A 13,952-nucleotide genomic window follows, 5' to 3' on the forward strand; every position below is an offset into this window, starting at 1 on the left:
TTCTGCCTAAACAAACTAAATAAACAAACTCTTTGTTTTCATGTCTGAATAAACTGAATAAACACACTGACTTTGAAGGACAACACATTGTCATAATGTTTTACATTGTTTATATGTTAATATCACTTTACACATTAGCACAGAATTATGTGCATATTTAATGGAAAAAAGCCGTGGTATCTTAGATATGTATTAATATATTTATTTGAGATTAAAATAATGTTTAACTTTAATTTGTTCATTCAAGTTTCAAACAAAAGTTGAGAGTTTCCACCCGGACACCAAACAGAGACGTACCAGTGTAAAGCTGTGTGGCAGTCAGACCGGTCCGGGTGGATAAGTGGGGCAAAGGTCCAGCAGGCAGCAGCGGTGACAGCAGCACACAAACACCTCTCACATCTCCACAGTCGACCAGGTGAGCTCTTATTTCTCTGTTTTTGAATCATCGGCGTGTCTGAGTTTATTTCCGGTGTCGCTTTCATTCAGTCTTCGTTGTTGTTGGTGTGTTTTCTTCTTCCAGCAGAGCGGAAAGTCAAAATGTCCAAACAGCCGCAGCCGATCAGCCCCATGAAGAACTTCTTCGCTGGAGGCTTTGGAGGGGTTTGCCTCGTCTTCGCCGGACATCCACTCGACACCATTAAAGTAATTATTGCACTTTTATGCACCGTGTTACGTCACTAAACAACCGAGCGAGTGCATCCGGGGTGACACTGCACACAGCAGAACCAGAACCAGAACCAGAGGCATATGCCAGATATTTGATCCTGGTCAGAGTTATAACAGCGTGCTGTATTCAGAGAGCTCAGGCTGCTGCAGCCCTTTGACCCACATTCAGTCTGTTTTATGACTCAGCTCACTGCTGCAGTTCTGGCCCCTTGCACACACACACACAAATACACACATTAATCTCACCTGAATGCACCTGCAGTAATTAGTTAAATAGAGCCAGAATGACCAATCAACCAGCTGAACGATCATTTTTGAGAAATTGGAAATTGCAGGTCAGAAAAGTCAGTAAGTTTTTTATTATCTTTATTTTTAAAGTCTATAACGTGTCCCACTCAGTTCATATCATGGTTCTTTTTATTTCATCCAGACTGTTTTGGACACTTGAGAGCAGTTACAATCTCTAAACACAACACAACAGTATAATCACCTTATAAAGTAGTAATGACAGTAACAGTGTTGGGTGATATCAAAAATTTAAATCACAATGTTAACCCTCCAAAATATCATGATAGACGATATTATCATGTTAGAGACCATGTAGCATCATCCAGCCTCGCCACCTTCTCCCGCATTGAACCCGAAATGTTGACAAGCTAGGAGTATCCTCCACCAGCCCGGTGTCATTCCCACCTCCTCAAATATTTATTTGTGTCATGTTCTCAAATTTACCAACAATGCACGCTCAGCTGAGAATGTTTTTTCTTTTCAGAAGTCTATTACAGGGCTCCAGATTAATTTTTTCACACTGGTTGCGCTGGTGCGACTAACTAACTAACCTGGTGTGACACCAATAGTACATTTCAATTACATTTCTTAGATATTGTGTAAATTATTGAAAACAGGAACAAATGTGCAGATAAATGTTTTTATCTTCATTAAAATTACATTACATCTAAACTGTTTTAAAAAGGAAAGTTGAAAAGTGCTCGACAAACTCAAATAAAAATGTCAATCCAAAATCATTAACTGATATAAAAGTTTACAAACTAATCTACAGAACATATGTTTATAGGCTGATATTTGTTCAAGTTAAATTAAAAATGTTTTTGGCATTTTATTTAGTCTGACGTGCTGAATATCGGGCGCACCGGTCCAACCAATGCAAATGTTACTTTGTGCAACCAAAAAAGTCGCAGCCTGGAGCCTCGAGTTAGCCTTTTTACACAGAGCACCATTAACCATTCATTCATAGTTGTGTTTCTGGCCGTCACTTGAATGTGAGTCCAATATCAGTCAGGTCAACTTTCCACATCAGACTCTGTGAAAAAATACCATTCTCTATGAGTCTATCCACACTGCTGATCATGATTCTCAGTGTGTGAGCTCAATTCAAAGTGTGCGCTCTTCTTCTCTCAGGTGCGTTTACAGACTCAGCCCAAACCCAAACCTGGAGAGAGCCTCATATATAAGGGAACCATGGATTGTTTCAAAAAGACCTTTGCCCAAGAGGTGAGGATGCATGCTAGAGTGATCGGCATTATCCAAGATGTCTCTGCTCCCTCCCCCTGATGTTTCCTCCTCGTCCTCTTCTCTCGCAGGGTATAAAGGGGCTCTATAAAGGCATGGCCGCCCCCATCATTGGAGTCACACCCATGTTCGCCGTCTGTTTCTTTGGATTCGGGTTGGGCAAGAAGCTACAACAGAAAACCCCTGATGATATCCTGACGTAGGTGACGGCTCTGTCTCAGGTGGTGCTGCTCTAGTTTCAGGTGCTCTGGTGGTGATTGTTCGCGATGGCTCTGTCTCCTGCAGGTATCCACAGCTGTTTGCTGCTGGGATGTTGTCAGGCGTGTTCACCACTGCCATCATGACTCCTGGAGAGCGCATCAAATGTCTCCTGCAGGTCAGCGGTCATGTGTTTGTAAATAGGCACGATTAAATCACTGTCTGCTGTGCTACTGAATAAAAGAGAACTTGAGCCAAAATAGAGCCGAACGAAGCAAATTCTGTAGATGTTGTTATTTGGGAAAATGAGTGTCTAATAATGTGTGTGTGTCTGTTTGTGTGTGTGCAGATCCAGGCATCAACGGGAAAGGTGAAGTATTCAGGACCGATGGACTGTGTCAAACAGCTTTACCGTGAGTCTGGGATCAGAGGAATCTACAAAGGCACCGCTCTGACCCTGATGAGAGGTTCGTCTCTACTCTGACAACACGGAAGTCTTAAACCTGCCATGTGGAGTTTTACTGCAGACAAACAAATGCACCGTTGAATTGTGTGTATCCCTGAGGTCCAACAAACATGGTGCATGCCCCTCCTGTCTCTATAAAACATTTCAGAGCTGATTTGTTCTGAGAAGTACGTCTTACAACATGTTGAATCCTGCATTTGTCACGACCCCACATCAGTCTAGGGGAGAGTGGAGTTACGTCAAACTAGAAAAATGGAAAATTCACCTGAAAAACCAGAAAAAACTGTTTTTTACAGTCACGGAAAATGAGAGAAAAAGCAGAAGGTCCTGGAAATTCTTGTGTCTTTAATTTAAACTTCCCATAAAGACACAATACAGCATAGTATTAGTAGTGTACTGTTAGGTATTTTGAACATGTAGATTTTGAAAAAAAAGAGTTAGTTGTTCGTTTTAAGAGACTTTGTCTTCTTTTCTTTTTTTATATATTCACTGTTGCTCTTGATAAAAGCAAAACTTCCAGCAACCCGTGGTTATTGGTGTTCATGCTATTCAGTTGTTGGTGTTCAGGCAGCCACAGGTAATACACTTGTCATCCAATAGAGAAAAAGGCAACGGGGTTATAAATTGATTGATTAAGGAACATTACCGTAAGGGCGCGCTCCCTGTCCGTCGCACCAGCTAGATCATCACTGAAAATGTCCTGGAAAACGATCTCTAGAAAAGAACAGGACCCCTGAAAGTGAAACAAAAAAAGTTCCACTAACTGAAACATGGTGCTGCTACAGCAAAACAAGACAAATCACAGTTCGGACGGACCCGACTGTTTGATTTGTAGCACCAGCTAGTTGATGACACAACAATTTATTTGTGTGGCATCTTTCAAAACATAGTTACAAAATGCTTCACAGTAGGAATAAAAACATAATCCAATAAGAAGACAACAAGGAAAAGCATTAAAATAAAAGTATGACTATTCAAAATGTAAGTATAAGATGAACTATTGGAGGATTGAAGGAATTGATAAAGGAAAGCATATTTAAAACAGTGTTTTTAAAAGAGAGGATGAAGATGTGGCTTGCTCATATAGGATTAAACAACCCTTCATATACTTCATGTACATTTTCATGAAGTGTTGTTATCGCAGCTTCTCTGTTAATCTTTCTTCTTGTACAGACGAAAGCAGCACAGTGTGTACATGCAGGTGATTAGATGAACTTTTCTGTTACAGAGTTCATATTAAACTGCTCATGTCTGTACTGAATGTTCACCTAGACATTTATCCATTCAGTCACCGATCAATTAAGTGTAACTATCATTCATCTTTTGTAACTCAGACGTTCCGGCAAGTGGGATGTACTTCACGTCCTACGAGTGGTTGAAGAACGTCCTCACACCACCAGGAAAAAGGTGAATAATTTTTCCTTTCCATCCTGTGTTTAAACCTGTCTGTTTTATCTTAAAGCCTGTTGAACCTGTCGTCTTTTCCCTGCAGCCATAGTGAGCTCAGCGTTCCCAGCGTGCTGTTTGCTGGAGGGATGGCCGGGATCTTTAACTGGGCTGTTGCGATTCCAGCTGACGTGCTCAAGTCTCGTTTCCAAACAGGTTTGTTTTTTAGATCCCACAGTTTGATGGCGAATGTCTTTCAAGTCTGGAGAAGACTTGTTTCTGTGTTTTGGTTTTAAATTCAACTCCATGAGGTAAGAAAGAGATCCAACCTGAATGTAGGAAACTTTAAAAAGCCTGTGAAAAGTTCAGGGTGTAGTGTTGTTGAAGATTCTCCATCATCCAGGCAGCAGGTAAATATCTAAAAAGTACTGAGTGAGTGAAATTAGATTTAATCTCGAGGTTAAAATTCCCAGTAATCCACACCAGACAGGAAAAACAAAAAAGTGTCTTTTTGCTTCTACCAAGAATAAAAACAAGTTGAGTTGCCTTTTACAAGCAGGTTTGTCTTTAACACGTGCGTCTCTGTTGTGTGTCTCTTTCAGCTCCTGAAGGAAAATATCCCAACGGTTTCCGGGACGTTCTGCGGGAGCTGATCCGGGAGGAGGGCGTGGCCTCTCTCTATAAGGGCTTTAATGCCGTTATGCTTAGAGCGTTCCCCGCAAACGCAGTGAGTGACACACTTATTCTTCAGCTCAGTGACACTGTGAATCCACCGTGACGGCTGTGATGTCGTTCATTAGCATGTATTTGTAATTTGCACTCCTAATGTGCATCTTGTCTTTTCTTTCAGGCTTGCTTCTTAGGTTTTGAGTGTGCGATGAAGTTCCTGAACTGGTTAGCACCGAACCTGTGATGAAGGCTCAGCGTCGCCTCGTCTGTGAATCCCAGGAACCTCTTGAAGACACCGGAGTCATCAGCAGTGCAAAAACACACACAGTGAATCAAAACCAAGAGATTTGAACCTTTTTCCAATAGTGTACTTGATTATGTTCGAAACCAGGTGGCACTTCAGAGCACGCCGGATCATTTAGAGCTGCTGAGAGCTCAGAGCAGAGATGTTGTGACGACTCTGCACCTGTGCCAGTACACACACACACACAGACAGTCGAATGTTCTCACTCTTTTATGCTTTACTGGTTTTTTGATTTGTTTAAATTGTGTTATTTTTGTACGAGAAGAGGAGTGACCTGAACATGCCGTGCCTTACCTTTTGTAATCTGCGAGCAGGTGTACATATCAGGGAAAAGGTGCATTTTGTTGTACTGTGTGTGTTCAGTCTCTCAGCAGCAACACGCGCCTCTCAACCTGTCTGCTGCCTCCCGTGTGTCACACTAACTACACCTTCTGTTTGTTTAACTGTGTAATTCATGAGAGTAGTCGTAATGAGATTGATTGAACAGTACGTGAATGTCGGCATGTATAGAAATAAAAAAGCAGAATCCATATTTAAAAGTTCAAGTTGTCTCCTACTTTTTTCTAAGTTCTCTTTTCATTTGAGTTATTTGGAGTTCGGCCTGCAGCGATTAGCGAGTTGATCGAAAGCCAGCTGTTTTGAAAATACACTCATTTCAGTCATTTTTCATGCAAACATTTGCTGGTTTCAGCTTCTTAAATGTCAAAACTTGCTTCTCTTTGTCTTTTGGGCTGCTAGTTGGACAGAAGAAGCAGTTTGAAGACGACACTTTGGGCACCGGGAAATTGTGATAATTTTTTTTTCAACTACATTATTAATCGATTTTATTGTGAAAGAAATTAGCAGATTTATTGATAATTAAAAAAAGTCGGCAGTTGCAGAAATATAATGATACACAAATAAAGCAGTCGTGGTCATAAACGTAGAAGCCTTGACTGTCCGTGCTTTTTAAAAGTCATATTAATATTACTCTAACCATTATTCAGATTAGAAGGCTTGAGGTGACCCAAATAATGTGTTTTCCAAGAAACATGGACAGAAAATATAGGTTAGAAATAATGACTTTCACTTGAAATAATAGCAAACTCACAAATGCTGTTGCACTACACACTGTACACACCACACGCTTCTTTGATCAGCACATCAGTGTTGAGCTGTGCTGCCGTGATTTCACAAGGGTTTTCTAATCCTCAATTCAGGCTGCGTCTTCTGCTACATAGTCGGCTATGTACTAAGTTTGCATTTTTTTTAGTGTTGTCTTAATATATAACCGTTTTTTTTGTACCCATACATATATTTAACTCAAAGTATCCCACAATGCATTGTGAAAAGTAGTATATAGCCGATGCCCACTAACCAAACAATATATACCAACATGCTTTGTGCTGGAGGGGAAAAAAGTCTCCAGTGATGCCCAAAAGTGTTTTGTTTTTTGTTTTTTTCATTTCACAGATAAACTCATTATATAGTCCTCTAACAGGACTGTCTTGGTACTGAATAGAGCAGTGAATGATACACAGTCCTCGTCTGTTTACACGATGAGAGTGAACGCTGCTGCTGAATACAGTCCTCTATACACTGATGTAGATATTTTATCAAAGATCTGCCATTTCCGGCTAAAATTGTCATTTACCAGAATAATAATGACTAAAATACATTTCTGACCACTATATTTTGAAAAAGAAAAACCCTTTTCTGTCATTAATAAGGACATTTCTAAATGTAAATATTTGACACATAAGTTTAAATGGGATTTCTAACCAGAGTTCTCTCTGCAAAACCTTACAAACTTCCAGCCCAAAGGCCAAAACCAAAATATACACGCAACGATTCGCTTCATTGTCTCTGGCAGACACAGGATTTCATGTCAAATCTTTTGAACGGCTTAAATTAGTTTTTCTCCAACAAAATCTCTCTGTATAGCTGAATGTCATGCTCGGCTGTATGTTTTCCATTGTGAGTCACATAATTTCTTCCCTTTGTTTTTCCCTTGAATTACCCTCCTTTTCCCATTTCAGTTTCATATGCAGTTAGTTAGTTTTTGGAGATGGTTTTATAGTTTGCATTTAAAAACATAGGCCTCCTGTTCCTGCAGCTGTCTGACACCAGGCCTCTGTCTCTCACTCACAGTGTTGTTGCTTTGCCAAAATATCAAGTTCTGAGGCGTAATCCATCAGACAGCCTTTAATTACATCTGATGTGAAAAGTCCTGGTCAATACTTTCCGACAGGCCGTGCTAAATAAAGAAATCAATAAGCTGTTGGATGTTGGAGAGAGTGGGACAAGAGGAGGAGGAGTCAGGGTGCTCCCGCGATGACGGTCAGAACTATGTTCAACAAATCTATGGGACGAGCCGATGCTGAGATTTGACATTTGAAAATCTAAATGTCTGATATTTAGTTAATTGTGACTATCAGACTGCAACCCATGACCTTTGAACCTGTTGCAGGATGAGTGCTGTTGAGATACCCGCTGGTTTGAAGGAGCTGCTGCAGGGATACACGGTGGAGGTGCTTCGCTGCAGGCCGCCAAACTTGGTCGAGTTTGCAGTGAAGCATTTTACACAAATTCTGGAGGGCCAGAGAAACGATCAGAGAGTGAAGAAACACAGCGCCAAATCTGCACGGAGAGGAGTGACCTTTGAAACCAAGACAAATAAGGTCAACAAGGACGAGGAAGAGGAGGAAGAAGACACAATTAGTGAGTGGTCTTACATTATTTTGTGTTTGCCTTTGGCTCCAACTTAAAGACTTAAATGAAATGCCATTTTGTAGATGATTCAAACTCTTAAGCTTTATAGTGTCAACATCACAAAGAAAAGGCGGAAATTATGTCATGTCCACTGACTGAAATTTTCCAGGCTTCCAAAAATGTTATACTGATGCAAAGTGTTGACCTAAAAGTCAGGCAAACATTCATGTGAACAGAAAACAGACAGCTCTACTCACAAAGAGTAGGTCACATGATACCAAATACCACTCAATAACCCACACAATCCATAATGCATACAAAAATGCAGAAGACAATATGTGCACGATGTAGAAATGAGAAGAGACCTCACACACATGCCACTTCCATCTGCCTTAATAGACTTGAGAAATCTAACACATTCACCACTTCCTCTCTGTTTCTATCTGCAGAGTCCACCACCGGTAAATACAACCGCAGGGTTTCAGGTCAGTAACTGGAACAATATGTGCAATAAATATTAATACACTCTGACCACATTCAAATATATTTGTCGTGCTGCAGTTTGTGCAGAGGCGTACGACCCTGATGACGACGAGGACGATGATGTGGAGCCTCGGGTCGTGTATCCAAAAACAGACGAGCAGCGTCGCAGACTTCAGGACGCCTGCAGAGACATTTTACTGTTTAAAACTCTGGAGCAGGTACAAAAACACGAATGAGCCTCTGAAGGACGGATGTGGAGGACTGGGTGTCCTTTTTGACTTTATACACACACACACACACACGCACAGGCACATTATGTAAGTGTACTTTATGAAAGGTTAAACAACATCAGACAGTGAAACACATCCCTCCAGTTCTTAGATCTTTACACACTATTTCTGTTTCTAGTGTTTTTTCAGTTTTTTCCTCAAAGATTAACTGGACCAATATCACACATTCAAGGGTGTTTACCGGTCTTGGGGGAACGCTACTGTGTTTGTGAAAAAAGTAGTAGAATGGCTTTTTTTGCTCCAGAGGAAGCTGTATGTAATCTGATAAATTGCCTCCAGTGATGTCACCCAGTGGCTTAGTTGCATTGTGGGTAATGTGGGCACCAGGTCAGAGCAGTCAACACTGTATGGACAGTTTGAAATCAAATGATCAATATTGATATAGCAGAACCCGAGATATCAACTTTTTTCCCACACATTCTTCTTCATGTTCAAAACCTGAAGCCTTCAATACCCACCATGCAACTCAGCCACTGAGTGACATCACTGGAGGCAATTTATAAGAAGATAAACTATATTGTACTTAAACCATTTGTGCTACATTCAAAATTGGTGAAAGTGATGAACACATGAACGCATCAATAAATAAAATCCAATCACATAAGACACGTTATTTTTAAATATGCCTTTCAGCGTAATGAGTACTTTTACTTTTGGCACTTAAAAGGTTTAATATGTAAGAATTCACACTCCAAACAAATATGAGTAACCGCTAACTGCTGTCCTCCTATCTGATGTCTTCCAGGAGCAGTTCTCGGAGGTTTTGGACGGCATGTTCGAGGTGTTGGTCAAACCCCAGGAACACATCATAGACCAAGGAGACGATGGAGACAATTTCTATGTGATAGAGAAGTGAGTGACAGGTTACACAATGCTTTCTTTATAATGTTTAAAGAACATTTAGCTCAGTTTGGGGATGGCATATTGTCCTTTATGGGGACCTCTGTCTGAGCCACAAAGAAACTACTGACAAGAACTGTATATGCAGTCCAGATCAAAAGGCCAATTCTGCCTTTTAACACCCACATGTTGTAACTAGACGACACTTTATCCATTGTATAATGATTTCTTCTCTCTGTCTGTCGTATCATTTCAAGGGGTGTGTATGATATTTTAGTGGAGAAAGACAGAGCAAATGTGTGCGTTGGGAAGTACGACAACAAGGGAAGTTTTGGCGAGCTGGCTCTCATGTACAACACGCCGCGAGCTGCCACAATCGTTGCAACACAGGAGGGTGCCCTGTGGGGCCTGGTGAGTCCCAGAATGCATGGTGGTCTTTAGTGTGTCAAATACGGGGCTTAATATGGACAAATTAAATCCTCGGTTTTCTTTCAGGATCGAGCCACATTTCACAGACTGATTGTTAAAAATAACGCAAAAAAGAGGAGGATGTATGAGGCCTTCATCGAGTGTGTTCCTCTCCTGAGGTCACTTGAGGTTTGTGTGCAAAGTACAAACTGCACAAACAATATCATCATAGAATATCTGGTTATTTAGTCTCTTGTGTTTGTTGTGTCAGGTCTCTGAGAGGATGAAGATTGTAGATGTCTTGGGAGCCCGAGCGTTCAAAGATGGAGATTGCATCATAATACAGGTGAATTGTTGGGACATTTGGCTTCCTGTGTATTGATCAATAACAGGTTGGACTTGATAAAAGTGATGCTTGGACTGCTTTCCGTGCCCGCAGGGGGAGGAGGCTGACTGCTTCTACATCGTGGAATCAGGAGAGGTGAAGATAATGATAAAAAGCAAAGTAAGTACAGTGTCCAATTTCATATAACTGGATCTAATTTAGTTAGGGTTGGGTCAATATCAAATATAAAGTAGTATTTTACTTTTTTAAAGCAGAAGTTCACCCAAAAATTAGAAAAGTCAGGTGACGTTTCGTCATCCCCAAAACATTTCTGGAGTTTCACAGCAAAACAGCGTTGCAGCATTCTCCAAAACAGCTAAATTAGACGGGGATGTTTTTAAGATGTAAAAAAAAAACAGCTGAAAAAAAGAAACATAAAAGAGCCATATACAGCGTTTCCAAATTGATTGAAAACATGGTATTTACACCCTTGATTTATGGTCAAGCTTGTGCACCCACTACAGAACGGGGTGTGTGCTAATACCTTTTGATTGGCAGCTACAGTCATCCAGGACATGGTAAAAGTGATAATTACAGCTTTAAAAAAAGTGTGTAAATAACTTCTTTTCACATTAATTTGAGGTCTCTGGTCCTCTGGAGGCTTGGATTAAGCAGGACAAACTGTATCGAAGTCCCCAGCTACTCTGGTTGTTCAGGAAGATGATTGCTGTGAAACTCCAGAAATGCTTTGTCGACTTCCTGACTTTTGATTGGAATGTAGATGAAAAGACTTGAATTCACCCTTTAACATCAGTGTACTACATAACAACAGAACTCACAGACTCCTCTGCATCTGTTACAGACGAAGGCGGGCCAGCAGGACAACACAGAGGTGGAGGTGGCTCGTTGCTCCAGGGGGCAGTACTTTGGGGAGCTGGCTCTGGTCACCAACAAACCTCGTGCAGCATCAGTTTATGCTGTGGGAGAAACCAAATGTTTAGGTAGGTTGAAGACTGAAGCCGTACAGTGTTTGTGTTTCCTTGTTTCTGGAGCAACAGTGATTTTAGATTTCTGCACCTCATTTTCAGTGATTCTGGTTGGGCTGTTAAATGCAGGTGTGGTGGTGCAGAAAGCCTACAGGGGAATCACAGTAATTCATGATCTCCACACAGCCGCTGGCTGTTTCATCATCCTGCATGTTACCATCACAAACAGTCATAGATCTTGTCCTTTAAAGCAGTGCTCTTTAGTGGTCTGCACAGTCTCCTGATCAGACAGACTTGGTGGCTGACATGGATAGGATAATGCCTGGCAGAATAATCTACTCAGTATTAGGCAGGTACATAACTGCATTTAAAGAGGGACATTTTCTACTTGATTTCTCCTTTTATCCATGGGCTGGAATAATCTGGAGACATAACAGTAAAAAAAAAAAAAAAAAAGGAAAAAAAAGATGCCCCACTGTGTATGGGGTTTGACACACACAGAGAATTAATTCTGAAGCTTTAAGAAACCTGATGATTTCTTTGATTTCCATTTTCAAAGACTAAAGCTGTGCAGTTTGCAGAGGATTACAGAGCTCAAGTTTTGATTTAAGCCAGCTGGACGAATCGGTACATTTAATCTGTATTTCTTTTGTTTCAAAGCGATTTAAAAGAAAAATCTAATAATCCACATAATTTAAATATCTTACATATATACTGTTTATTCCAACTTTAACCACCTGTTTCACCTCACATCAGTCATCTACCACAAGTCAGCTCCATCTGTGAGACAGCTGAACAAAACCCTTTAACAGCACGACATAATCTGAGTTTACTTTCTATTTTCTTTCAGTAATTGACATCCAGGCTTTCGAGCGGTTGCTGGGACCCTGTATGGACATCATGAAGAGGAACATTTCCCAGTATGAAGACCAGCGGGCGGCTCTGTTTGGCTCCAATGACGATTTAAAACACTAGAACGTGTCATTTTGAAATGAAGTAGTATTTAAGTCAAACATAGTGACAGTGAAACACATGATTATCTCTCTCCTTGATGTAAATGTCACATGCAGCCTTCTGTTTTATATTCAGTAAAATATACTGCTCCTTCTACGGCTATGCAGCAAGTTAAAAACGTTTAGATTGTGGATAAGATGCTTTATGTTTTTTTTTCTGTGACAATCCCGATAATTAACAAAAGGAAATCCACACAGCTGTTAGGGTTGTAAGATAAATATACCTCACTGATAAAAGAAGTCAGTTTACAGCAGATGAGCTTCGGTTAATCAGAGGATGCCCCACCCATTGTATTGTACCTTAACCTTAGTTGAACTTGACAAGTCTCCTTTGATACAGTTCCTGATTTATAATTTCACGTGTTGTTCCTTTTCTAATGGTCACCAATTTTAACATTGTACTTATATAACATTGTCAGACATACAATAGACAGTTTTAAAACAAATATATCAAGAAAAAAATGCAGCTTAACCAAAGATATTGTCTGTCTTTAGTCCATCCATTTGTGTTCCTTGTGCCTACATTACAATTCAACCTCGGACAGTTCAGAGAGATTCTAGTATTATACTAGCAGATTGTGTAGCCTGAAACAGAGATGGGGAACAGCTACAGAGGTCTGTTAAATTCTTTCCAGTGTTGCGTTCTAGACAAATGTCCAACCTCATACCAGGAAAAAGTACAATGGAGCCCCACTCGAATTCAGAATCCTAACTTGTTTACTCGGAGGAGATCAATCTACCCCGACTTCATTAGAGAGCAGTGGTCTGACGTCTCATAACAATGGTGGCACCCATGGGAACAGGGTAGGGTGTATTTTTGTTGACTACAGTATTTTTATTAGGCAAGTAAATTAAATGTTTAGATACATTTCCATGTATAAAAGTTCCTGAGGCTGCAGCGCTGAGGGTTCAATTGTGTGTACACATGCCATAAAGGACAATTTTGTTGCCATCAGCCAAGTTTTGTTAACCTTTGGCGTTGTGCACAAGGAATGCCTGGAGATCAGAACTTGGAAATTTGATTTACAAGTCGACCTCAAACGTTGAGTGGAACGCAGCATGTCGCCACAACCCCACATTTTTTTTACCGACTCAGTCGGCATTACTTTAGAAAATATAGCAAATTTCATGCAGACCCCTCAGGAGCCACAAAAGGCTATTTACAACACATATGCAGAGTCCTTCCTGAGACCGGTTGAAGATACAGATGGGTAAAATCAGTAGGTTGATTTTCTTTTGTTTTTTTTAAAGTTAAAAATCAAAAATGTTAAAATGACACTTTATGATCAAGGTTTCACGAGGACACGCTTCAGAACCGTCAAACTAAAATACAGTGGAACCAAACAGCCAGACATAAGCACAATAGTTTTCATATATGAACATTTGTTATGCAGCCGAGATGTGAATTCCTTCGCAACTTTAGCTTCCAAATGCAGAATGTTTTATAAATTGCTGTTCACATGCACACAATTCATGTGCTAACTAGAACTTAATACAAAGTGCCGTTTTCCATTTGCACTCAAACTTCTAACAAACCCTTCTATTGTTTGTGTAAACCTTTGTCTTAAAGTATGAAATGTGTGTAACATTGTTTTAAATGGCATGACTTGAGTGTTGATGTTAGTGAAATCTCACATTACATGAAGAGCTCATTAAAAAGGAACATACTACCAGATAGAACACAACATAAAAAAATA

The 13,952-nt window shown here is 40.3% G+C and overlaps 2 protein-coding genes across 3 annotated transcripts; both read left to right on the plus strand.

Moving 5' to 3' along the window:
* Positions 1-255: 255 nt before the first annotated feature.
* slc25a20 (solute carrier family 25 member 20) lies at positions 256-5,764 on the plus strand. 2 transcript variants are annotated; one of them, XM_030419393.1, is made up of 10 exons: positions 256-415; positions 521-642; positions 2,086-2,178; positions 2,268-2,395; positions 2,482-2,572; positions 2,744-2,861; positions 4,195-4,267; positions 4,353-4,462; positions 4,849-4,973; positions 5,097-5,764. In XM_030419393.1, exons 2-10 carry the CDS (start codon positions 538-540, stop codon positions 5,157-5,159), a joined length of 906 nt encoding a protein of 301 aa, XP_030275253.1. In that variant the 5' UTR covers positions 256-415; positions 521-537; the 3' UTR covers positions 5,160-5,764. The 2 variants fall into 2 exon arrangements, with proteins under 2 accessions (XP_030275253.1, XP_030275252.1); XM_030419392.1 differs by having other exon boundaries at positions 268-415; positions 524-642.
* A 1,815-nt stretch (positions 5,765-7,579) lies between these two features.
* prkar2ab (protein kinase, cAMP-dependent, regulatory, type II, alpha, B) lies at positions 7,580-13,907 on the plus strand. The gene is made up of 10 exons (XM_030419376.1): positions 7,580-7,919; positions 8,360-8,395; positions 8,472-8,611; positions 9,429-9,535; positions 9,781-9,934; positions 10,019-10,120; positions 10,203-10,277; positions 10,371-10,436; positions 11,119-11,257; positions 12,093-13,907. The coding sequence occupies exons 1-10, from the start codon at positions 7,670-7,672 to the stop codon at positions 12,215-12,217; spliced, it is 1,194 nt and encodes a 397-aa protein (XP_030275236.1). The 5' UTR covers positions 7,580-7,669; the 3' UTR covers positions 12,218-13,907.
* Positions 13,908-13,952: the final 45 nt, after the last annotated feature.

The sequence above is a fragment of the Sparus aurata genome, chromosome 6, assembly GCF_900880675.1.
Source record: "Sparus aurata chromosome 6, fSpaAur1.1, whole genome shotgun sequence".
Classification (NCBI taxonomy): Eukaryota; Metazoa; Chordata; class Actinopteri; order Spariformes; family Sparidae; genus Sparus; species Sparus aurata.

Coding starts and splice junctions, on each gene's coding strand:
- slc25a20 (XM_030419393.1), top strand. CDS start 538: ATGTCCAAACAGCCGCAGCCGATCAGCCCCATGAAGAACTTCTTCGCT. Junction 643..2,085: donor ATCCACTCGACACCATTAAA/GTAATTATTGCA, acceptor TTCTTCTCTCAG/GTGCGTTTACAGACTCAGCC. Junction 4,974..5,096: donor GAGCGTTCCCCGCAAACGCA/GTGAGTGACACA, acceptor CTTTTCTTTCAG/GCTTGCTTCTTAGGTTTTGA.
- prkar2ab (XM_030419376.1), top strand. CDS start 7,670: ATGAGTGCTGTTGAGATACCCGCTGGTTTGAAGGAGCTGCTGCAGGGA. Junction 9,935..10,018: donor AGGGTGCCCTGTGGGGCCTG/GTGAGTCCCAGA, acceptor GTTTTCTTTCAG/GATCGAGCCACATTTCACAG. Junction 10,437..11,118: donor AGATAATGATAAAAAGCAAA/GTAAGTACAGTG, acceptor CATCTGTTACAG/ACGAAGGCGGGCCAGCAGGA.